Source organism: Camelus bactrianus, chromosome 13, assembly GCF_048773025.1.
Source record: "Camelus bactrianus isolate YW-2024 breed Bactrian camel chromosome 13, ASM4877302v1, whole genome shotgun sequence".
Taxonomy (NCBI): Eukaryota; Metazoa; Chordata; class Mammalia; order Artiodactyla; family Camelidae; genus Camelus; species Camelus bactrianus.
In genome coordinates, this window is record NC_133551.1 from 44,793,087 (window position 1) to 44,819,933 (window position 26,847).

Below are 26,847 nucleotides of genomic sequence, written 5' to 3' on the forward strand. Positions count from 1 at the left end.
CATTTCTTTACACCTGAGGGGTTTCAATAACAATTTGACCTATATTATTTATTTCCTGACTTCACTTTGTGTGGCAGTGAGTCATTGTGTCAGTGATAGATTCAGAAGGTATATAGTGTATGGATACAAATTTTAAATTTATTTTCTATTTAAACCCTTTGTTTTTAAACTTTATACTCCTCCTGAGATTATTGATACTTCTGAGACCATTGATACCTTTAGCAAACTTATTGGAATGAAAAATAATTATATTTGAAAATACAGTTTGTTGACAGCTGTCTTTATTTTTCTTTTTTCACTATAAATTGTTCACAGAAATAATACTTGGCAATACTAATAATATTTTGATGGACATTTTATTGACTATGTTCTGCTTGAGTGTTTGGCCCCTTCCAAAATGATTCTGACTAGGGTGGGGTTTTTTTGTTTCAATTGTAAAATTGCTGTTTCTTTCCTTGGCTTTATTTTTAGCCTTTTACATTTCTTTATGAAACGTTTTTGGTTTTAATTTCTTAAAACGTTTTATTTATTTATTTGTTTCTTTGGGGGAGCAGAAGAGAACTTTAACAGTGTAGTGGGCGCTCCCACAGTGATGCTGTTAGAGCACACACACAATTTCTCTAATCAAAAACAGGAAGCTTTTTAAGAGAAAATTTCATAAATATATAAAAGTGGACACTAAAAGAGAATAATGACCCCCTGCCCTCATACTCATCACTCAGTTCAATAATTATCAATTCATGGCTAATTTTTTTTAACTATATCTCCCTACTTCATCATCCTTTTCCAGATTATTTTGAAGAAAATCTCTGACGTCATATGCTTTTATCTATTAGGTATCAATATCTAAAATAAAGGAACAATACCATATCATGCCCGCAAAATGAATAGTTTCTTACTATTAAGTATATATTCAATTCACATTTCCTCAACTGTCTTATAATTTAAAAAAATAAGTCTTTTGTTTGAACTGGGATAAAGATAAGGTCATACATTATGATTGGTTGATGTCTCAAGCAAGTATATTCCTCTCTTAATTTTTCTCTTCTATGTAGCAGTCTTAAATATTTTTAATTATTATTTTTCTAGCTATTTCACACTTATAAAAAATAATTTTCTAATTTTACGTTGTATTTATTTTATATTTTAGGTGGGGAAGGGAGATACTTAGGTTAATTTATTTTTAGAGGAGGCACTGGCTATTGAACCCAGGACCTCATGAATACTAAGCAAGCACTCTTCCACTTGAGCTATACTCTCCCTCTGTATTTCACACTTTTAAACAAGATTATGTCACTTATAACTGTTGCTCATATATTAACAATATGTTATTCAGCATATTGACCTTATTTCCAGCAACCTCACTGTATGCATTAATTTAAAAAATGTCTTTAGATTCCTTTGGACTGTTTAGGTACACAATCACATTGTCTGCAAATGATGAGAATGTAGTTCCTCTTTTGTTACTGTCATACCTTTTATTTCTTTTTATTGCTTTCCTTCACTGGATTAGATTTCCAGTAAAATGTTGAAGTGAATGGTAGTAGTGGCAGCAGTGAATGAGGTGAATGCCTCATTTCTGATCTCAGACTGAAAGCGTCAACATTTCATCACTTGGTATGATGTTTGCTTTAGGTTTTTGGTAGATAGCTTTTATCAGATTGAGGAAGTTCTTTTCTATTTCTAGTTTGCTAAGATTTTAAAGAAATCATGAATGATTATTAACTTTTATGAAACTCTTTTTCTTCTTTATTCTGTTCAGGTGGTAAATTATGTTGCTTTAGTTTTGAATACTAAATCGCATTTATATATTGATGAATTTGACTATATAATATATTTCGTGTAGTATTTTTGCATTTATGTTTATGAAATAGATTGCCTGTCATTTTCCTTTCTTGTAAGGTTCTTGTCAGGTTTTGGTAACAGGGTTTTGCTGGGCTCATGAAGTAGGTTGAGAAGTGTTCTTTTTTTTACTGGTCCTCAAAAGAGTGTACATAGTCAGCATTATTTTCTTCCTTAAAAGTTTGAAAAAATTCACTAGAGAAGTCATCTGCCTTAGTGTTTTCTTTGTTCTAAGGTTTTAAATAACAGATTGTATATGTTTTTATGTGCATCCACGCATATATACGTATATATACACATACACAGAGCTATTCAGTTTTTTCTCTGTGTGAATTTTAAATTTTTTTTGGTAAGAATTTGATTTTTTTCTTATATCAGATTGTTTTGAAGTAAATCTCAGATATATATCCTTTTATTTCTTGATACGGATATGTACAATAAAAGAACACTTAAAAATTAACAATTTTTTAATATCATCAAATATCCACTCAGTTCACATTTCCCCAATTGTCCTATTTTTTGTTTGAAATGTGATTCAGATAACATTCAATACATTTGTAGCATGAAATTACTCATAAAGTCTTAGGATTTAAAAATATCTGTCTCTCCCCTTTCATTCCTGACATTAATAATTTGTGTCTTCATCTTTTCTCTTGACCAGTCTTGCCAGGCATTTATCAACTGGTGAATCAAACCTTTCATTATTCTGTTGTTTTGTTATAAATGATTACTTTCTCTTTTATGGTATACCCAAGTCAGCTTTCTTTCAGTTGTTACATATTCTATATTTGTCTATATTTTTTTTCTATTTTTCTATATTCTTATATTTTACACGTGTGTCTCATGAGTGGTATTTGGAGGAAGTTTTTTTAAATCCAATCTGTCTTTTAATGGGACCACTTAGACTATTTCTAAAGATATCTGCATGATATAATTATAGAAATGGCAAACAGATTAGTGGTTATCAGAGGTTAGGGATGGGTTGGGGAGGGAGGTAGATGTGGTTACAAAAGGGCAACATAAGAGATCATGTGGTGATGGAGCTATTCTGTATCTTGGCTGTGGTGGTGTATACACAAACCTACACGACTGATGAAAGTATATAGAACTAAATCAACTGATCTTTGAGAAAGGAGCAAAGGCAATACAATGGAGCAGAGATAGTTTCTTCAGCATATGGTGCTAGGACAGCTGGACATCCACATGCAAAAAAATACGAATCTAGATACAGACCATATTTCCTTCACAAAAATTAGCTCACAATGGATCATAAACTTAATTGGAAAATACAAATCTATAAAACTCCTAGAAGATATCATTGGAGAAAATCTAGATGACTTTGGGTATGGTGATACCTTTTTAGATACAACATCCAAGACACCATAGTGTTGTCTTTGAAAGAAACTGTGAAAGAAATAATTGATAATCTGGACTGCATTTAAATGAAAAACTACTCTGGGAAAGACAAAATCAAGAGAATTAGAAGACCAGCCACAGACTGGGGAAAAAAATTTGCAATTGATATATCCAAGATACATGAAGAACTCTTAAAATCCAACAAGAAGAAAACAAACAACACAATTAAAAAATAGGCCGAAGACTGTAACAGACACCTCACCAAAGAAGATACACAGATGGCAAATAAGTATATGAAAAGATGCTCCACATCATATGTCATTAGGTAATTGCAAATTAAAACAATGAGATACGTGTACTTAGCTAGGATTGCCAAAGTCTGAAACACTAACAAAACCAAGTGGTGGTAAGGATGGAGCAACAGGAAATCTTATTTATTACTGGTGGGAATGCAAAATGGCACAGCCACTCTGGAAGACAGTTTGGCAGTTTCTTCCAAAACTAAACATACTCTTACCATATGAGCCAGCAATAGTGCTCCTTGGTATTTACACAGAGTTGAAAATTTATGTCTACACAAAAACTCGCACATGGATGTTTATAGTAGCTTTACTCATAATTGCCAAAACTTGGAAGCAACTGAGATGTCTTTCAGTAGGTAAATGGATAAATAAAATGTGGTTATACAATGGAATATCATTCAACGCTAAAAAGAAATGAGCCGTCAAGCCATGAAAACACAGGGAGGAAACTTAAATGCATATTACTAAGTGAAAGAAGCCAACCTGAAAAGGCTGTATAATTACAAGTATGTGACATTCTGAAAAAGATAAAACTATGGAGACAATAAAAATATCAGTGTTTGTGGTAGTGGAGTTATAGGGGAGGAGAAAGATAAAATCATCAAAGAACAGAGGAATAGGGCAGTGAAAATTCTCTGTATGATATTATACTGTTGGATAATGTCATTATACTTTTGTCTAAACTTACAGAATGTTCATCACCAAGAATGACCCCTAAGGTAAACTCTGGACTTTGGACAATTATGATGTGTCACTTTAGGTTCATCCTCGATAAAAAAAAAAAAAAAAGTACCATTCCTAAGAGTGATGTTGATAATGGGGTGGGGGGCTATGCATATATGGGGTAGGGATATGGGAAATCTCTGTACCTCCCTCTCAGTTTTGTTGTAAATGTAAATAAAACTGTTCTAAAAAATTAAGGCTTTAAAAAATCAGAAAAAAACCCTAAAGAGATTAATTTCTACTATAGATTAATAAATCCATAAGATACATAGCAACCAAAAAATATAAGCAGTGTACTAAGATATGAACATATTTGTAGTCTACCCAGCAATTACTTTGGCTTTTAGATACTTTTATGGTAAGTAATTAGCTTTTGTTTATTATCAATTTGTTTATTTAAGGAAGTTTTTCTTTAAACTTTCAGATGATACAGCATTGTTTGAGTTGATTCAGCTTGTTCCACCAGGTATTGTATTGTAGTTTGATAAGGTAATTGACATGTAAACCCATTTCAATGAAAAAATCTCATCTTTTCCCCTTTTTCCCAAATTAAGAGCAATGTTGAATTTCTAGCATTGGTCTACTATGTGCAAAATGTCAGTAGACCAAAATAATATATACAGAAAGATTGACATAAATGATATTTGAACACATAGTTCTAAAATTGAATAAACACTAATAATTGCAAGTTGAAAATGACCTGATATCATCTTAGCATATTTTAAGACATTCATAAAAATTTACTTTTAAGTTTTTGTGATTTTTCTAAAACTATAAACTTTTGTTGATAGAAGTTTATCTTATATCTTTGTTTTTGTGTATTGTCTATTTTTGGGAATGGAGGGGATAAAAACCTTACCTTTTTAATAGACAGTACAAATCCCAGGGTAGGTAGAGTTAAAATCTGAAGGATAGTTTTATTTCAATTATTGATTTCTATGATTATAGAAGAAATCTATCTTAAATCCTTATTTTATGTGAGAAATGGAGAGCTATATTTTGTTGAAAGCTAGTAATCTAGAATTTTTGAATATTACATATATACCTAATTCAGGTAACCACGGACTGCAGCAAATGTCTACATTTTTTTTCAACATGTAACCTAATATAATAGCGGGTAGAAAAGAATGGATGATAGGAAAGAATTTGTGGAAATAGTAATTAAGTTTTAGATGTGTAAAGGTCTAGGTTTATGATATACTCTATCCTAGGAAATAGAAAATTTCAGCTTGCTATGTTTAAAAGGACTTTTTTTTTCCTAGGAACTCATAGTTACAAAATTTACATGAATGTCCCTTTTCTACAAAAGGAGGGGGATTAGTAGTATACACTACACTTCTGAATAAGGAAATGTGTTAATTCATTTAACATAACTTTATTTTAATTTTCCTTTCATAGAAAAAAAAAATGACCCTGAAGCAGGTATTTCAGTAAGACATCAGGCATTATGTATTTATACTTGATGATTTTGTTTCTAAATAGCATATTTTGTTATAATTTGATCATAGGATATCTTTCTTGTAGTGGGTGAAACACTGTCTACGTATGATGAGAATACACGAGATTTCATGTTCCCGGGTCCAAATCAAATTTCTGGACACCATGATTCAAACCGCCAGGTTACCATGAGGAGGATTTCTGGCCTTCGAGTAAGCGCTCACTAATTTCTGAATCAATTTGTGATGCAGGATCATTGTCAGAAACGGCCACATAGCCGTCAACACCTGAAATGTGAAGAACTAATTCAAAATTTAATTTGGTTTAAAACATACTTATTTTACGAATTTATGATGTTATTTTAAACATACTGAAATCTAAATGAAAATAATTTACCAAAATGCATGCATCTACCCTCCAAAATTAACAAATATTATTTTGCCTTATATTCTTCAGATTTTTCTCCTCTCCTCCTCTCCCTTTTCTCCCCTCCCCACTGCCCCTGCCTGTCTTTTTGTCTCTGTTCTCTTTACCTTTCTCTCAAAAGAATGACCAATAAACATTTGAAATGGTGCACAAGCCCATTAGCATTTAGGAAAATTCAAAATGAAACAGTCATGTGATTTCATTTTTATAGCCATAAGATTGGTAAAGTTTAATACATCTGACAAATATCAAAAGTGTGAAAAAGTGGAAACTTCCATATACTGTTATGCCACATAAATTGGAATAAGCACAATTCAAAATTATCCAGTAAAGGCAAAGATTCTCATAGCCTATGACTTTCTAGGTATATATATTCTATCTGGTATACTGAGAGCCTTCTTAGGAATGTTCATTTGTAGCACTGTTCATAATAATGAAAAATGAAAATTACTGAACTGTCCGTAAGTTGGAATATGGATAGATTAATTATTATATGTTTGTGTAATGGAAATATGTAATCATACACTTAAAAGTGAGAGCTGCATTAAGTGATAGCTGACTCTCATCTTTTCCTACAACTTCTTCAATTTTCATTGGAGGCTTTAATGATATTTTTATTTCTGAAAATGCCTTCCACTTAGAGAGACTGAGTAAAGCCCCAGCTGTTGCAAAGAAGAAAAAAGTTAAAGTTGTCTAGGTTGAAATTACTTGGACAAATATTTTTTTACTAACTTTGTAAAGTGTTAAAGTAGTCTGAGTAAGGAAAGTGGGGTGATATATGAGCCAATGTGGTGAATTAAGTAATTGCTCCTGTAGGTCTAGGTTTATGATATACTCTATCCTAGGAAATAGCAAATTTCAGCTTGCTGAAAGTATGAAAGTTGACTAGCAAATCTATTAAAATATACCTCCTTTGGGAATTTTCAGTGTCCATTAGCCCCATTCTATACTATAAAAGTCTTCAAAGAGTGTTTCAGAAACTTTCTAGAAACCTGCAATGAAAAAAAATTCAATTTTAAAATTAATGGTCTTTTTAAAGTAATTTAAAATGCTATATTATACCAAATTGGCAATATAAACATAAGAAAATGGACCATTAGCAGGTTATTTTTCTTTATTTAATTTGGGTTACTTTTATACATATTCAGAAGATGTTGGATTACTAAGGCAAAAAAATCTATATATATTGTTAAAAGATAAATTGAGGCATATTAAAAAATTTAAGAGTTTGAGCAAAAATCAATTTGATTAACCTAGCAGATAGAAAGAAGCTCCAAGGAGCTGTACAAAATGAAAAACTTTTATATCCAGAAGGAAGCTGGAACCGGGAAATTATAGTAGGCCAAAAAGTGTGCTGGTTACTGCAAGGTGATTTTCCTTTAGGGGACAGAAGGGGTCTATCAGGTAGGTTATCTAGTGGATGCTGATCAGGCTATTCCTGACTGACTGGTTTAAGAGTCCATTTCTGGGAGAGCCACAACTGTAATTAGTTTAAATCTGGTGACGTGGGGCTTAGCATAAGCTACTCCATTTTGAGCCTTTTGTCTTTTTTTTTTTTAAAACAATGGAAAAAGTGAGCCTTCCGGTGGTGGTGGTGTGAATAGGTTGGCAATTACTCTCTCCACACAAGTAAGTACAAAACCGGACAGAACTGTCACAAACAGCAGTTTCAGAGCTCAGAAACTGATTGGCAATTAAGACAAGACAAATTAAGACATATCTACGCTTGAATAACTGCTAAAACGTTGTGTAGAAATGACAGAAGTAGTTGATCTTTTTGCCTAGGACATCTCCCATACCCTGTGTGGCTTCACCAAGCCTGGGACAGGGTGCAAAAATCAGCAGCTTTGCTACCAGAGAGGTCAGAATCAATTTTGAGCAGTGATATTGTGATTTCTAACAAGAAACATTTGATCTCCCCCCCACCCCGTTCCTGGCACAGAGCTCAGAAAACCCTTGTAATTTCCTAAGTGAGGAGAGCATGCCTTTTGTTATGTTAAGGAAGCGACTCTTGGAAAGCTCCTTGGGAGCCTAAGGATGGGGCTGGTTGCCAGGGGAACCAACCATGTGATTAGAGGGTTGGGACTTTCTACCCGACCCCTGACCTCTGGAAAGGAGAGGGGCTGGAGATTGAGTTCAGTCACCAACAGCCAGTGATCTAATCAACCATGCTGTTTAGTGAAGTCTCTGTAAAACCCCAAAGGACGGGGTCAGAGCTTCCACATTGGTGAACACACGGAAGCACTGGGAGAACAGTTCCCCTGGTGATGACACAGAAGCTCCTCCCCCTTCCCATATATCTCGCCCTGTACACCTCTTCTCTCTGGATGTTCATCTATATCCTTTATCATATCCTTTTATATAAACTAGTAAACAGAAAATACAGTTTTTCTGAGTTTTATGAGCAGCTCTGGCAAATTAATCAAACCCAAGGAGGGGGTCGTGGGAACCACCCATTGGTAGCATGTGGGTAACAGCCCAGACTTGCGATTAGCATCTGAAGTCAGATGGGAGCAATCGCAAGGGACTGAGTCCTTAACCTGGTATCTGACACTATCTCCAGGAAGTGTCAGAACTGAGTTAAATTGCAGGACACCCAAATGGTGTTGCAGAGACTTGCTTGGTGGTGTTGGAAAACCCACATGTTGGAATTGGTGTCACGATCATAGGGGCAAATATTGCGGCTTTGCCAGCCAAATGTGGTGGATTCAGTTAGAAGCGTATGAGGAAACCCTACAGCGTTGCGAGGTCGATTGCAGTTTGCAGTTCCAAAGGGAGTGGGCAGCACACCTGCCAGAAAGTTGACAGGGGGATCCTGGAAGTAAGGGAGCAGTAAAAGAGCTGAGATAAGCTTTCTGTCCATCTCTGACTGACTTAAACTGTGCATGTTCACTGCAGACACTGGGAGTCCAACAGAAAGTGAAAGCCAAGGGAGACAAAGACCTGCTGTGTCTTTGAGTGCATTCCCCAGCCCACACACAGATAATCAATAAAGGTTCACTGACCACTAAGCTATGCATACTCAGAAGAGACCGTTAGAAAGAACAGAAGGATAAAAAGACATGCACATATATGTATATTGAACAGCAAAATAGCAGATGTAAATTCAATCATCTCAGTTATTGTATTTAAATGTGACTGGACAACACACTCCAATAAGTAATGTGTTGCCCGGGTAGGCAACAGTGCACCCTTCCTCAGTATTCTGGTGATTCTGCAAAGACATCTAAGAAATCTATCTGAGTCTTAGACTGTCTTCTTCTTCTTTTTTTTTAAACAACTTTATTGTGGTATAATTTCTGTACAGTAAGCTACATGTATTTCAGATATACAAGTTGATGAAATTTGATAGTAAACTACACATATTTCAGATGTATAATTTGATGAATTCTGATAGATATATACACCTATTAAACCATTGCTACAATCAAGATACCTAACACTTCCATCACCCCCACAAGCAGTGCAAATTTCAAACTCCTTTTTTTGGGCTATCTTCTTGAACCCATCTCTGTGGCAAGGATTCAGATCACATCTGAGGTTAAATCCTGACACTGTCACAGTCTACCTAAGTAAATCTGAGCAATCCCCTGTAACATGGAGTTAACGTGTTGTTGGGTGGATTAATGAAAGCTTGTAAAAGGTTATCGTAGTACCTGGCATGTAGAGAACACTCAGTAAGTGTTAGTGATACGATGATGGCTGTGGAGATCATGACAAGGTGCTGGTGATGTTGGCGATGGTAATATCTCTAGACTGTTAACTCTATAAAAACAGAATCAGTCAAATTGACACAACATTGTAAACTGACTATACCTCAATTAAAAAAACCCACAAAAACAATCAGTCAAAATCGTTCTTATCTTTGATTTTAACCCTTAGCACAGTTCTTTACATGGAATAGGTACTTAAATGTCTTTTGATTGAATTGAATGGATGAATTACATCTTATTGTAGACTTTATAGAGGAAACTGACATTTGAGATATGTGATGGTTAGATTTATGTGTCGACTTGGTTAGGTTATTGTGCCCAGTTGTTTGGTCAAACACAAGTCTGGATGTTACTGTGAAGGTATTTTGTAGATGTGATTAATATTTACAATCAGTTGACTTTACATGTAAGAGAGTACCCCTGACAATGTAGGTGGACCTCATCCAATTAATTGGAGACCTGCAGAGCAAAAACTGAAGTTTCCCAAAGAATGAGGAATTCCTCCTTAAGAATGTGGTATAGAAACCCTGAGTTTCCAGCCTGCTGGCTTGCTTACAGATTTCACATTCAAGACTACACTATCAACTTTGCTCAGGTTTCCAGCCTGCCAGCTTTTTCTGTGGATTTTGGACTTGCCACTCTCACATGTACCAATTCCTTAAAATAGATGTCTCTCTATATATATCCTATTCGTTCTGTTTCCCTGGAACCCCGACTGATACATACTGGTTTTGAAAGATCAGTAAAAATAATGGCTAAAACACTGAGTATTTACTATGTGAACAGCAATATATGGGGAGGGGTAAAGTGAGAAGTTGCAGTCTAGGCTGGGGTAGTTATAAAATATGTCCACAAATGCTTTGACACTCCTCTCTCCCAAAGGCAGCGCTAATCTGTTCCTCTTAAGTATGGACTCTACTTAGTGACTCCAACAGATAGAATATAGTGAAGTGACAGTATCAGAGTTGACATCAGGTCATTAAATGCACGTGGCTTCCTCCTTGTTCTCACTCTTGTATCACTAACTCTGGGGGAAGCCACCTGCCATGTGTGAGGACACTCAAGCAACTCTCCGGAGAGGGCAGAAGCTGGAACAGCTTTGCTGGAATGTTTGTGAAAGCTTGAAGAGCCTTGAAGAAACTGTCAGATGAGTGTTTGCAGGAAAGTGAGGTAAATGTCATTGGAAATTAGGAGAAAAATGGTGTAAAGTTTAATAGTAATGTGGGTAATAGAAAAATACCTGATGAAATGCATGGTCTTTGTAAGGAGACTTTCAGACAGAGTGTTAGAGGGGCTGTCTGGTTTCTTCTTGCTGCTTATAGCAAAATATGAGAGGAGAGAGAGAAGCAAAAGGGAAGGCTGCTAATTATACAAAAAGGAGTTGGAACTTACTGTTTTGGAGGATTCTCAGTCCTCTCCAATGGCTGATAATGCCGAAATTAAGGAATGCCTTATGAGGAAAAGTCATTCCAGTGTGCTTTCAGGAAATAGTGGTCTTATGGTGAAACCATGGGTGTGACTGTAAAATTCTTTATTAAAAATCTCAGAAAGATCGAAGATATTGCCTCAGAGAATAATTTAATTAAACATAGATTCTTGAAGATGCTTAAGGGCATTATCCCTCAGCAGTCTGAGCAGAACCCCTGTAGAGATGAGTGAGACCTTTGTCTAATGAAGTGAACTCCAATAAGATTCACATGAGAACCAGAAAAAAATTTAAGAGCATTATATTGGCAAAAGCACCACCAGCTTGGCCTGAAACGGAGAGCAACCTTACAAAATGAAAAGGCTTTTGGACCTCCCAGATTCTGTTGACAGGACCCAAGCTCAGAACACTGCCTACCTCTCATTGCCAAGAAATGATCATTCAAAGGATGGAAACAAGAGCCCAGAGTGTGGATGGAAATAACCATGGATAGTTATTTCTGAGCAGGACTAGGACTAAACTAAAGTCTAAGTGAGGAACCGCTAACATTTTCCTGACTGGTATCAGAACTGGTGTGGACCAGTGATCCCTGTTTGCCTCACATATTCTCCCCTTTTGAACAGGAATGTCTGTAGCAGTTGTCCTGTGCCTGCTGCACGTGTGTACCTTGAATGTGTGAGGGGCACAAAACTTGTTGCCTTAGTTCATAGGTCTCATTGTGAGGGACTGTATTCTAGGACCTACTGAAAGGACCATACTCCATACTTGAGAAGGTTGAATAATGATTTGATTTAGATGCCAGCTTCCTAGATTTCAAACTGAAGTTGTAAAAGAATGAGACTTTTCCTTTTCATTATCCGTTACCCTCTTTTTTTTTTTTTTTTTTTTTTTTTGGTAAGGCATAAGTTTAGTTTACACGTGAGAAGAATGTAAGTAATTTGTGGTTAGAGAGTGAACTGAGGTGGTGTAAAAACAAGTCCACAAAATATTTGATGCTCCTCTGCTAAAATGGTAGCCTAACTCCTTTGTCCTAGAATGTGGGCTGTCCTTACAGACTCTACTGAATAGAACGATGTGACAGAAGCACAGGGTTAGACTTCTGAGACTAAGTCATAAAAAGGATTGCATCTTCCTCTTTGCTTTGCTTTGGGAGAACTAGTTACCATGTCCTGAGGACACTCAAGCAGTCCTAGGGAGAGGTTTATGTGATGAGGAGCTGAGTCCTCTTGCTAAAAGCTAGAAAAGAACTGAGGGCTCCAGCCAAGAGCTGTGTGAATGAACCATCTCAGGAAACAGATCCTCCGCCTTCAGTCAGGTCTTCAGACAGCTGCAGCCCATGCGGCATCTTGACTGCAACCTCATGAGAGATTTCGGGACAGAACCACCTAGTTCAGCCTCTGCCAGATTCCTGACCCTTAGAAACTTTGTGGGATAGTATTTACCGAGCTTTTAAACTGCAAAGTAATGTGCTCCATAGCAATGGTTAACTAACAAATAAGCATAGTGGACATCATTAATAAAAGTGTATTTGCAGGAAAACAATCATCCAGTTAATTCATAGGAAAGGCAGATTTCCCTTTCCTGGAGTGTGTAATGTGTGCAGCTTTAAAGTTAATAGGTCAAAGGCTGGGTCTGTAGAGGATAGATGTCTGACTTCCACTATATTAGAATGAAGCTGCCCTGGGCACAGACAGTACTGTATGTTTTAATGTTTTGGTGAACATGTAATTTGTGTGCTCCCAAATATTTTCTCAGGTGCTTTGTGACTGCTCCTTTGAATTTTATTCTTTGTCTCCACTTTTCTCAAAATGGTGTTTAAGCTGATGATTGAAGTGTTGCAAGAAGTAGAAGCCACATAGATCTGAATGTAAGCTACATTATGGGAAAAAATGTTGGAGGAGTTGCTGGAGACTTACTTCTGTTTTCAAGAACTACATACTGTGATTTTTAACACATGGAGAGTATGAAGATTATTTCTTGAGTGTATGGTTAAATATGTCTTAAATTTGTAAAAATAAAAAGAGCTGAAATCCATTAAGTATTTTCATATATATAAGACTTTAATATTACATCCTAGTTTAAAAATCTTTAAAAAATTTGACAGGGAAATACATGAAAAATGAAAAAAATATTAATTTTTCCATAAAAGCAACACTTGTAAGTGAATCATCAGCAATGAAACTCTGTCTTGATAACATTTAGCATCACTATGTTGTCTTTATCCTTAATAAGAAGTTCAAACTATCAAATAAAGCAGCTGAACCTTGATAGATGCCTGTTACTGTGCCATATTTTCATCCCTAATAATTATCTTTTTAAAAAGTAAAATGTCTAATAACACCCTCTCTTTACTCCTCAGGGAATTGCTCCAAAGCTGGAATTTTCTACAACCTCAGTGATTACTGAATGTCTGATAAGTTCAAGGAAGTGCCGCACTCAGGTTAAAATCATTTATTTAAAATGTTTTAATGGTTTAATTTATTTGTTCATATTTTTGGCATTTGGCAAGCATTATTTTTTTATTTTGGCTACCGCTCTTTTCACTTTTTTTAGGTCAGTCTTGAGTTTAAGTAAAACAGTTATCAAAGACATTCAGCAGTTTGGTTGCATGTTAATAAATGTGACAGTGAAAAGCTTGTTTAACATGTGGTAGACAATACGCTTTTTCTTTTTCTTTTTCTTTTTCTTTTTTTTTTTACTTCATGGGCTTTTTTTTTTTCTTTTTTTTTAATGCAAAGAAATCAGGCTGCCAGAAAGATGTTGGAATTGAGAAATCCCATGGAAAACTAGATTGGAGGCTTCTATAAATCTTACAGAAGTTACAGATTACTGCAAAAAGTTTAAAGGATACCTTTTTAGCAAATGTGACCAGAGGGTCTCAGGCTGGGATATTGGTGTTTAGTGAGTATAGCTTCTTGTGTCAGTCTGTGTCCTTAAGGGACTATTGCCTAGTTTGGTGGCCATACTAACGCTATCAGATGAAGAGAAGCTTGGACACTTGAGCCTAAGTACCTTCTGTGTTTGTAAAAACTACCTTTAGTGAACTGAGATATCTGGATCTAATATTCCATTCTGGTCTAACTTCTTACTGAGCCACCAGGATCAGCTTGCCGTGTCCACAGTTTATCTAATAATGTCTTTGCATCCCTCATACATATGTGGCTGCATTATGACCAGGTAGCAAAGGCCAGCCTGTGATGAAGAGCCAGTAATATATAAAGCCTGGAGGGCCCAAACAGGGCCGGACTGGACCAATGGTGTGAAAAGGAGGATGTTAATTTTTGGCATTATCAGTTTTAGATTACATTTGCTCAGGGTGATAACTGTGACAAGCTAAGAAAGGTAATTATGGTTATAAAATTATCAATGGGATCATTCTTACTTTGTTTAGCGAGATATTTGATATGCCAGAGTTTGACCTAGTTATTTATCTTTTAAATGCAAGCTGAAACACACTGTTAGAGATCTAATGGCCCGTGCTTGCCAGACGCAGAGCCGTGTTACTGACTTGTTTGGGGACGTGCACTGTGCACATTTGTAAATCGTCGGAAGTGCTTCCCCGGACTCACAAAGTTTCCTCTCCACACTAGGGTATGCCCTTCTAGTGGGTGGGTAGAAAGGTCTTTTGGTCAGGAATGTAGCAGGCACACAGAGTGCACACGTTCTAAGTGTACAGCTTGGTGGAAGCTTCCATGCGAAACGTAGAACTGTTACCCGACTAGGAGTTTCACCAGACTAGCATTTTCCTCTGTAAAGTTTTGGCAAGTCTCTTTTTTCAACCTGCTATTTCAATGTTTGTCATTAGTCCTTTACTGAACAGAGATGTAAGAGTGTAGCCTTTGGTGTCACTGTTTAAGAAAATATGCTTGAGAATCAATCAGATTTGGGTTCAAGTTCTTCACAAGACTGATTTAAGGGTTAAATTAGAGAATATATGCAAACGTGCCTGGCACATAACATGTAGATCACGCATCTTGTGGCTGTTACTAAGGTTATTATTTCTTTAATTAAGATAACTGGGGGAGATACAGAAGACATAGATGAAATATAAGATAGAAAGCATTGTATGGTAGGCACAGCAGAGTATACACCTTTACATCATTAAAATTCTGAGTGATAACAGCCAGAATTTTAAGCTTATTTGATCTTACTTGAGAATTTGATAAATCTGTTTTTTTTCCCAAATGAATATTAGTTACAATTAGAATTTTAATGGCTATAAAACTGCATTTTCAGATTCAAATACAATGTAAGAATAAGACAAACCAATTTGGTTTTTAAGAGAGGAGTGAGTGAAATAAACTTCATAAAATTATTTAGGTTTATAAATATTTATAATGAACTTTATTCCTCCCAGCACATTATTTTCAAAATTTTTGTCACAGTTAATGTTTTGTCACCAATTGAATGGACTGAACAAATTAAGCATGTTATTGGGATTTTCTGGAATAAATCTAGTTTTCTGCTTATTCTTTTTTACCTACTGCAAAGTAGAATTTATTGTCAAATAGTTCAATATTACTACTAACTTTATTAATATGTTTGTTAATCTGTGTCAGGTAGCTTTTGCTGCGTAACAAGCCACACTAACTTAGTAACTTAAAACAAAGTGTTTCTCACAGTTTTGTGTATTGGCTGGGTGATTATTTTGGTCTGGACTGGCCAGGCTAGGGCTGAATGATACAGGAAGGCTTCACTCACATGTCTGGCAGTGGATGACTTTTTGGCCTGAGAGGGACTCTACCTTTCTGGTATTTGGCTTGACTTGAGCTGGAGAAGACTCGTATCATCTAGCAGACAGATTTCAGCTCATTCACATGGCAGCAGGAAGACTATTTTCAGGCATAAAAGACAAAGAGCACTTTTCAAGTCTCCTTTTGTCAAGTGTTATTGTTCTGTTGGCCAATAGAGGGAGCCATTTTGTATAAAATAGTATAGAACAGCCACTATTTTACATTTTATTGGGCATTAATAGGGTGGATTAAGGATTGATTAGGTTAGAAAGTATGTATCTGTGGTAGATACAGCACAGTTTCTTACTTCCTCTAGTATTCAGAATTCAGAAACTGTAAGGAAGAAATGACGGAGTTACTTTAGGTTTGGTATAAACAGAGGTGTTTTTGTATATGAGTTTGGTACAAACAGCTGAGAAGGAACTTTATAGCATTGCTGAAATAGATGATTATGGGCTCATCTGGGTCTGAAAGTAAGAGATATTAAAAATGTATGAATATCTGGGAGAAAGAGATTAAGGATTGAGGAGGTGAGGAGGGCAGGTAACAGATTCAGTGAAAATAAAAGAGGTAGGTTGAGGAAAAGAACGGTTTGGTCAGCAAGGCGTTTTCAGAGTTTAGCTTGGATCTGTAGAATGATGAAATCTAAGATGAAGTTGAAAAACGCAATTAAACTGAGAAATTGAAAGTCTACGTCTAAGGTCTTGGAAAGATTGATTGCTTGGACATTTTATTAAACCTCAAAGGTTTTTTTCATGTACTGACATTGCTGCTCTGTGAGTCATTGTGATGTCATAGAGATGGATGAAGTGGGATGAAAAATTCTGAGTTCCTTGTTGAAGTCATTGAACAAGGTGGGAGAAGGTCCAGGAGCATAATAAGAGCCATAGAGGAAAGAAAGATGATGAAATAATCTGATGCTGCTGGTCTGTATGAAACTCACAGATTTATTTTCTAATTAGGAAAATATGTTGTCTTGCTTTCCAATTTTCCTATTTCCTCTAACATTGGAAATCTTATAGTTCTAGGTACTGTGTGAAGAGGTCTCATTTACTTCTAATCCAACTTCTAACGCATTTATAAGGCAGAGACTATTTAAATAATAATATTATCCTAATAACACAAGAATTTTAGAGATACCACATTTGTATTAAAAATTTTAGACTGTTAGCCAGTTTTACTAGAAGATAGAGTACTAGTCATTAAAGTTTGCAATATGTCTTTTATACTTTTTTACTTTTCATTGAAGTATAGAATTAAGATGTTACAGTTATCTGTCATTGAATTGTAAACTTTTAGTTTGGAAAAGATCTTAAAATCCTAATCACTAGTATAATTCAAATAATTTATTTTATGAAAATATGCATAAAGTTTTTCTTCAGATTTTCAACATTGTACAAATGAATGTAATCATAGTTCTATGAATGAAACTTATTTTAATAATTTTCACCATAAAGATTTTATAATGAACTAATTTGATGTGTGTTTGTAATATTGCTAAACAAATCCTCTTAAATTATATATCCAATAATTATACATAATTATAAATGATAAGCCAATGTTTCCATTAGTTTTTTAGTACACTGAAAAATAATTTTTCTTAATTTTCCAAATGATTAAATATTGGGCTTTAACTTTTATAAAGTACTTGTTATACTTAAGGAGTGTGGTATAGTATACTTTATTAACTATTAGACAGAGTTATTTAGGAGAACATGGATTTAACTTCCCCCAAGATCTGCACAGATAAGAGAGACTCTCTCATTGGCTTTGATAGATTATCTGTACCTTAAATTACTTAATTACTTTTTAAAGTTTTTTTCTACCTGTAGTTATATATATATATATATATATATATATATATATATATATATATATATAATCCAAGGGACATAATATATATAAAATATATCTTCTCCTGATCAAACTAGTTTTTATTTTTTATGTTTAGGATAAATTTATTTACCATACGGCTCCAGTTGAAAAATCACACGGCAGACTGCAAAGCAGAACGTCAAGATCACAAAAGAAGAAATCCAAGTCACCTGAGAGAAATAAATACTGCATAAATGCAAAAAATTACGAACAGCCTACAATTTCTTCAAAATCACACTCTCCATCTCCCTACACAAAAAGACGAATGTGTGAGCTATCTGAAGACACGCGGCGGCGGCTGGCCCATTTAAATCTCGGACCCTATGAATTCAAAAAAGAAACGGATAAACCTCCATTTGTGATTAGACATGTATGTGTTCTTTGAAGAATTTCCATTTGAAACTGATCTAATCTGTTCTTCCACTAAAATATTATTCTCAAACTTCTTTCAACTTCTAGCTTATATTAATAATTTCCTTTCCTGAACCATCTGTTGGTCTAGCAGTCTAAAATGGAAAATTAACTTAATAAAGAACATTCTTTTGCAGCCTTTAAACCTGACAGAGATCAAGTTCCATTATGAATGTCATGTTAAATCCTCTAAGTACCCATTTCCTTCCTTCTTGTACAGTGGACAGCATAATAACTTTACAGATTGAACTGAGGTGTAATTGACATCATACTAAAATGGCAGAGTAGGGTTTTAAAAGAGGATCAAATTTTCTTTATGAAAAGGAAGACCCCCCCCCAACAGCCTTTTAAAAAATTGTAATGGAAAAGTAAGTTTCCCTTAAAATTATATCCCTTGTGTAAGCCTTATATAATGGACCTTTAAAGCAAATCATTTGATGGGGATGGGAATGTCTTTGAAAGTGAAGAGTTAAGGGTAACATAGTTCCAGTCTTTCTATACAGAAGACTGCTTTTGATATGATTTAAGCTTAGAGCTTGTGTCCATATGATAGTCAAATAGACTGGCTAATTTTAAGGGTCTATGATCAGAATATTATATGTAATATATAATCAGAATAATTAATCAAAATCTTAGTTTCTTGAATTTTTATAAAAATTTACCTTAAAAGTATTTTTAAACAAAATTTACAAATTAATAAAAAGTTCTCTATATAATAATAATAAACTTAAAGATTTAACTGCCCATAGAAGCAAAACAACTTTTTGAGATACCTGTAAAACTGTTTCTGACTTTGATGTCTCTAATGCATTTTTTTCCAAATTCTAAAATGTAAAATGTAAATACAAATGCAAAGATGTAAACATACTCCTTTAAGGTCTAATAGCTTTTTGAATGTACACCACCTAAAAGTTCTGATTTTCTTAATGATACCTTTTTTAAAAAATTTAGATGTGCCTTAAGCAATATTTCATTCCATATTCGTATTTTGACTATGGATCCTTTATTATTTTAGTCTAAAGTATTAGATTTTTTAATTGTAAAAAGAATTTAAAATATAATGGATACTTGAAAATGGTAATATTTTATTGAGATTATTGTGATTACACTTGTCTTATTTCTATAGAACTTGTTTACAGTTTCTGCTCACTTTTTTTGTTGTTTGAACAATATCCAGATACATTTAGTTGCTTGTTTAATGGCAGTTTCAGAATGCCTTTAATTTTGTTTGCCCACGATTGCAAATTAAATTGAAAAGAGAGGACATGCTAAATTCTAATCTGAAGGAATATTAGCATTTTAATTTAAAAACCTATGTACAAAGATAACAGGGAATATATTGAGGGTTAGCCACATAAAAAATTATTTAGGGAAATAACTGTTCTTAAAATGTTTGTTATATTATTATTTTCATGTCAGTATTCAAAATAGAATAATTTTAATGCTGCTTTGTATAAACCTTGACATTTGTGTTTAAATGATTTCCCTTTCAGCTTTCCAATGAGCAAAAAGCAATACATACGTCTAAGCCTGTAGTTAGAAAATGCTTACATTATTGTATAGGACTAGATTTTTCTAATTGTGTTTGTGAACATGGAGCTGCCTTTCCTCCCTTTCCCTCCATAGCCGTTCGTGATTCTAAAAGCACTTAACAGAATTGGTAACCAAACAAAATTTCAATTTGATATATGCATATGCAAAATTTAACACTTTTAGGAAAGATATTCTAGATTTACAAACACTGTATAAAAAGTAATCTTAAAGAATAAGGAGCAGTTTTAAGAAACTAACTAGTAGGCTCCTAAACAAACTGGCGCAACCACCCTGCAGGGGTTAGACTGCATTCTTCTTTTCATTTACGCAGAGTAGGATTTTTTTTTCTATTGTGGTAAAATACTCATAACATAAAATTTACCATTTCAACCATTTTAAAGTATATCATTTGGTGACATTAAGTACATTTATATTGTAAAACTGTCACTACTGTCTAGTTTCAGAACTTTTTCATCACCCTGAACAGAAACCTTGTTCTCATTAAGCATTCACTTCCCATTTCTTTCCCCAGACCCTGGCAACCACTCATCTACTTTCTGTCTTCATGGATTTTCCTATTCTGCCATTTCATATAAATGAAATCAAAGAATTTCAGGCATTTTGTGTCTCTTTTCATTTAGCACAGGGCTTTTGAGTTTCTTCCATGTTGTAGCATGTATCAGTACTTGATTCTTCTTATGATTAAATAATCCAATGGGCATTTTGTTTACCCATCAACTGTTGATAGCCATTTGGGTTTTTTCACCTTTTGGTTATGTGAGTAGTGCTTCTGTGAACATTCATACACAAATTTTTGTTTGAATACGTATTTTAATTCCTAACTGCTTTAGTACTTGGGAGTAGAATTGCTGGATCATATGATAATTTTGTGTTTGACTTATTGAGGAATTGCCAGACTGTTTTCCACAATATTTGCTCCATTTTAGGTTCCCACCAGCAATGTTTGATGGCTCCAACTTGTCCACATTCTCACTAACATTTGCTTTTTTCTGTTTTACTTTATTTTTATTATAGCCATCCTGGGGGGTGTGGAGTGGTCTCTCATGGTTTTGATTTACATTTCCCTAATGACTAAGGATGCTGAGCATCTTTTCATGTGCTTGTTAGCCATTTGTATGGCACCTTCTTTGGAGAAATGTCTATTCAAATCCTTTGCCCATTATTAGTTGTGTCATTTGCCTTCTTGTTGAAGTCAAGTGTAAATTTTCTTTATATATGTAGGATTCGAGATCCTTATCAAGTATATGATTTGCAAATATTTTTTCTTACTCCGTGGCTGTCTTTCCCCATTTTTTTAATTTAAATTTTTAAAAATCATGGTAAAATATACACAATATAAAGCTTACTATTTTAGCCATTTTAAAATGTACCTTAAGTGTACTCATTAAGTAAGTACACTCACATTGTTGTGGAATCATCACCACCATCTGTCTCCGGAAGTTTTTTCATCTTGCTAAGCTGAAACTCTGTACCCATTAAACAATAACTCCCCATTCTTTCTTTTGGCATTCCCATTCCCCCTGGCAAACAACATTGTACATGTTTGTCTCTATGAATCTGACGGTTTAGGGTACACAAAATAAACAGTATTTGTCCATTTGTGAATTGCTCATTTCACCTAGCGTAAAGTCATCAAGGTTCATCCATGTTATAGCATGTGTCAGAATTTTCTTCCTTATTACAGCTGGATAATATTCTTTTATACATATATACCATATTTTGTTTATCCACTGATCTGTTGATGAACATGAGGATTACTTCTACCTTTTGGCTATTGTGAATAATACTGTTGTGAACATGGTATAAAAAATATCAGTTCAGGTCCCTGCTTTCAATTTTCAGGAGGTATATATGCAGAAGTGGAATTGCTGGATCATATGACAGGCCTACTTTGAATTTTTTGTAGAACTCCCATGCTGTTTTCCATAGTGACTTCACCAATTTTCATTCCCAGTGAGAGTTATACAAGTGGTTCAGTCCCTCCACGTCCTTGCCGAAACTTGTTATTTTCTGTTTCTTGGTAATGCCCATCCTGATAGGGGTAAAGGAGTGTTTTGATTTTCATTTCTCTAGTGATTAGTGATGTTGAACATTTTTTCATATGCTTATTGGTCATTTGTATATCTTTTGGAGAAATGTCTTTTTAAGTTTTTTAGTTGAATTTTAGAAGTTTTTTACTATGGTCAAATATTAATACCTTTTCATATAATGATTTGCAAATATTTTCTCCTGTTCCATAGGCTGCCTTTTTATTCTCTTGACATTGTCTTTTTATGTAGTCTTTTACTTTGATAAATAGAGCTGTTACATACAGATTTATATCACTGACTTTTTTAATAAGAAAACATGAATGACTCATTATTAGGCTCAGGATGCTGGCCTCTGAACACAGCTGAGTAAAACACTGTTTAAGTTCAAAATCTGTAAGGTAAGGAGATAAGCAGTAAATGGCTAAACTTGTTTTTTAAAAGTGGTAAAGTAAGATTTCTCTCTTTTTAACTTAGTAATGGAAAGCAAACTAGGTAATAGATAATGGACATTTCAACTGTAAATCTGTTCATTTTAAAGTAGACTCAGATGTATAATTAAATTTTTCTGGAGTTTAGTCTTAGTTTTATTAATACTCGATTAAACTCTGATTTTGGAACGTGCCTGAGCCGTGTAGGCACTATCATGTTAACCTGGTGATAATGTGGTCTATGTACTTTAGTTGATTTTCTGGTGCCATGAGACTGAAAAAAAGCATTTAAGTTCTTTTTCACATTCAAATATTCCTTATTCTAGGTCGATCCCCCAAGTCCCAGGGCTGATGCTTTATTTGGATCATCTGGCAGAGACTGTGAAAGAGATGGATGGTCCAGGCTGCACAATGGTAAGCTACAAGTCATCTCTCTTCAGTGTTTTAGTTGTCTTGGCTATCATTAGGTCTTTATCTTGGCGTCAATTAACAAAACAGAATCTCTGCTGTATTATTGGGGAATGTGGCGTAATGCCACTTGTTGCAGCTTGTGATACACCTTGTGGGTGCTCTCTAAACATATGGAATTTCTGTGCTGCTGTAACCCATCTCCCTCTTTGAGATTCAAAACACATATTAGCATATTAAAGAATATGATACCTTTGATAAAAAAAAAAAACCTTGATTTTGCTTTGCTCAACAACTTCTAAATTTATATTTGACTATAAAACCCTTTTCTCACCTTAACATGTATTACCCAGTTTGTGGAACAGGCTTTGGGAAACATCATTGTAAAAAAAGTTCAAGGTTATGGGTTTTGGACATACATTTACACATATATTTGGATACTCACTCTGCCACTTATTTATAACCTGGGCATTCTTGAACATGTCGTTTTAACTTCTTTGATAATCAGTTTATTTATTGAAGAATGAAGACAACATGGCAAATATTACCATGTAAAATGCCCCAGCACACTGGACACTTAATAAATACCATCTGTCATAATGCTTATTTATGTTTCTAAAAAGATAACATCCTTTAGGCTTGGTTTATAAGATTTTTTTTTCATTTTTAGACTTGGTGCTGGTGATTAGATAAGTTGTTTCTTAAGTTCAATATGAAGATGATTTTTATGAAGAAGATTAAATAGTATCTTATCATTAGGGATATTTAAGCGTTAATATCTGAATACCAGACATTGGCTGGTCAGTTCACCAAGCATTCACCAGCAGCCTTTAAGTTAACTTACTACAAACTGAGAAAAGGCATAGAAAGATGAGAGAGTGAAAAAATGTGATCAGCATATAGTGAGCTCTGTCTCTTTCTTTTTCTAAACTCTAGTGTATAATCCCTTTTTTTTAATTGGAAATGGAACATTCTTCTCTGAGAACATGAAGGGTTTGTGCCCACTTATACTAACAGGGAGATAGATGGGGTAATCAATAAGTCTTTTATGCTCAGAATAGCAGGCTATATGAAGTTAGGAACAGATGTTATACTGCTTCCCTTCTTGGAGGAAATTTATAGATGTGGAATAAATAAGCCTTAAGAACAAGAAAATCGAAAATAACTTCAATATAGACATTTCTTTGGAAGATGTCTTTGGAATGCACTTAAATGTCTGATTTCCCTTGACAGTTATTATATATTTGCTATTAGAACTATTACAGTTTCTAGTAACTTATAATTAAAGTAGTTGGCTGCCTATGTAGAGGTACAATCAGAGAGGTCAATAATGAGGTGCTTTTACTCTTTTAACTTTTTATTTTGATAGAATTTCAGACTTACAGAAAGTATAGATAATACAAAGAATTTCCCTGTACCTTTCACTTAGAATCCACAAATATTAATATTTGCTTTTCCCTCTCCCTCGATCTCTTTCTTCTCCCTGACTCCGTGTCTGTGTGTGTGTCTGGTATAAACTTTTCTTGACAAGGACGTTGCTGTGGACTTAACGTGTCCCTTACAGTTTACATGTTGAAGCTCTAAACTCCCAGTGATGGTGTTGGAGATGGGTGTTTACCTCTGGGAGGGAATTGGCTTTAGGTGAGTCTATGGGTGGGGCCTCATGATGGGATTAGAGGAAAGGTGCCGGGCTTGGAGAGCTTTTGTGACGTGTTGGAGAGCTACAGGACACCCCTGCACAGTCTGGAATCTGGGCCTTCTAACTGCAAGTTCTGTTCTTTTCTACCACCCTTCTACTACTTTTCCTACCTGCATGCAGAGGGTATTTTTTAAAATATGTTCTAATTTTCTCTATCTGGAATTTCCACGGTATATAATTCTAATTGTAATTTGTGCATTCCTTTTGAAGAAACTCAGTACCTCTTATAATACCTCAAGAATATTTGGAGGTTTTACCCAATCACTTGTATGTTTGAAGAGGAAATCAAGGGTGTCATCCTGGCTCTTTTTTTACTTGCTTAGGATTTAGGAAAGATGTTAGGCTGTCTCCCCGTTGGAGGAAACATCTCTTGTTCTCTTGGTTTGAAGATTCTGTCATGAGTTTTAATTCTACATTAGACTGTAATCTTTTATGAGCTTCCACTAATCCCTTTGTTGGATGGTTATTGCTTTTTATGTAAAATAAATTGGAAATAACATCCCAAATCCTAATAGGCCATATCTTGAGTACATAGCAATAAATGGTAATATTTTAATCTTTTCTGAATAAAATGCATGTAGTCACCATGTATATACTTATCAGTAAAATGTCTGTTTCAGCTTTCATTTAAATGTGAGCCTTCTTGTCTTGTAGAAGACAAGCTGAACAGTTCTGTTTGGCAGCTGAACAGTTTCATTTTTAGGAACTCCTTTTTTTCAGTTTCTTTATTTTTCTATTCTTTATAAAACATTTTTAACAGCTTTATTGAGGTATAGTTTATATATCATAAAATTCCCATTTTAAGTATACAGTTAACTAATTTTTAATAAATTTGCAGTTGTAAAATCACTAATACCAATTTTTAGAAGATTTCCATCATCCCAAAGAATTTTATTATACTCATTTGCAGTAAATCTACACTCCCATCCTGATCCCTTGTACTGTTTTTGATTTTGGCTATTATCAATAGTGCTACTGTGAATGGTTTTATATCGAAGTATTTGCATACATAAATGCTTTCATTTCTCCTCAGTGGATACTTAGAATTGCCAGTTAATATTGTAAGTTTAACCTTTTAAGAAATTGCCAAATGTTTTCCAGTGTGTCTGTACCATTTTACATTCCCACCAGCAGTATACAAGACTGCAGTTTCTCCACATCCCTGTCAACACTTGTTATTGCCTTTTTAATTATAATCATTCTATGCAGTCCTATCTCATTGTGATTTCAATTTATACATGACTAATGGCATTGCATGTTTATTCATGTGATTTTTAGCCATTTTTTATATCTTTTTTAATGATTATCACTATTTCAGTCACTGGTAAGCAGGGAACTTACAGTTTACTAAATTTTAGAAAAGAAAAAAATGTGAGGGGGAAAGGCTGAGATGTTGCTACTGAGACTTTGATAGCCATGGAAATAAGATAAAAATATTAGACACTGGAGTAAACAGTTTCAGGTGACTATATCACAAGTGAGCAGGAGACAGAAAACATTTTGCTATGCGTCTTTCCTTTTTAGAAGGTTGGACCTCCTGAGAGATACTAAACTCTGTTTTTATTTTATAAAGCTGGAAATCCTAGCTTTACTTCTAGTTACAGGGATTAACATATGGCAAAAGCATTGGCTGTGTGCTCTGTGAAGGTTCACAGGAGAGCAGAGGCCAACCCTGGAATGTTACGTGGGCCCTGGGATAGCCGTGGGCTTAAGTGCTGATAAAGGTCTCCAGTGGCAGATGCCCTCTGAAAGCTGGAACAGGGCACACTCATTGAGCATCGGGAAGTTCTGTGGTGATGGTAGCACTTCACTACCAGAGTGGGATTCCTTTAAGCTTTGTAAAAGGATGATGTGTACCCTTCACTGTAGGGTTCTATGGAGGTTGCCAAGATAGGGATTGACTCAAAGGGACTATGCATTGGTTCTAATTGCCAGGATGGGGGCTCGAGTGTTACTTTGAAGAAAAAATAAGTTGATAAATAGATGATGAGATTTAGATGAAAGCTCCTTTAGTCCTTCTTACTTAGTCAGGATTGGTCCTTTTAGGGCTGATACATATGAGCCTGTTGGGTGAGGGTCAGCTATGGAAAGAGAGGAAGGATGCAGAGGCTTTAAGTTATCAGACCTCTCCCAGTGTGAATGGTGACTTACGTACAAAGTAGATCTTAATTTCTGAATTAGATGGTTGCTAAGGAAATGTTCTGATGACTGATGGTCACATTTTGTTTTTAATGTGTACTGTCACTACTCGGTATTTGATTAATTACATTGTATATATCATATCCATTTGGTTAACAAAGCCATAATCTGATGCCATTTTTGAGACAATAAAGACACTTTTATTCTCTGTGTGCTTTTGCTTTATTATAAGGACGTCTTCTACTGTCCTTATATTAGCAGAAGTAGCGCTGAACTAATCAAAAACCTCAGTTCCATGACTCGTTGAGCTGTATAGGAAGTCAGCTTCCTGAAATGTAAAGTAGA

At 34.7% G+C, this 26,847-nt stretch overlaps 1 protein-coding gene across 7 annotated transcripts in view; it reads left to right on the forward strand.

Moving 5' to 3' along the window:
- SPATA6 (spermatogenesis associated 6) overlaps positions 1-26,847 on the forward strand; it is a 107,312-nt gene that overhangs the window by 22,522 nt on the left and 57,943 nt on the right. For 3 of the 7 annotated variants that reach the window (XM_010951149.3, XM_045513824.2, XM_010951141.3), the window contains exons 4-8: positions 4,648-4,689; positions 5,748-5,872; positions 13,585-13,665; positions 17,910-18,203; positions 22,583-22,670. In XM_010951149.3, coding sequence (XP_010949451.2) covers positions 4,648-4,689; positions 5,748-5,872; positions 13,585-13,665; positions 17,910-18,203; positions 22,583-22,670 — 630 coding nt within the window. Of the gene's footprint in view, positions 1-4,190; positions 4,220-4,647; positions 4,690-5,731; positions 5,873-13,584; positions 13,666-17,909; positions 18,204-22,582; positions 22,671-26,847 lie in introns of all 7 variants that reach the window. The other 4 variants (XM_074376519.1, XM_045513827.2, XM_074376520.1 and 1 more) reach the window with 4 other exon arrangements.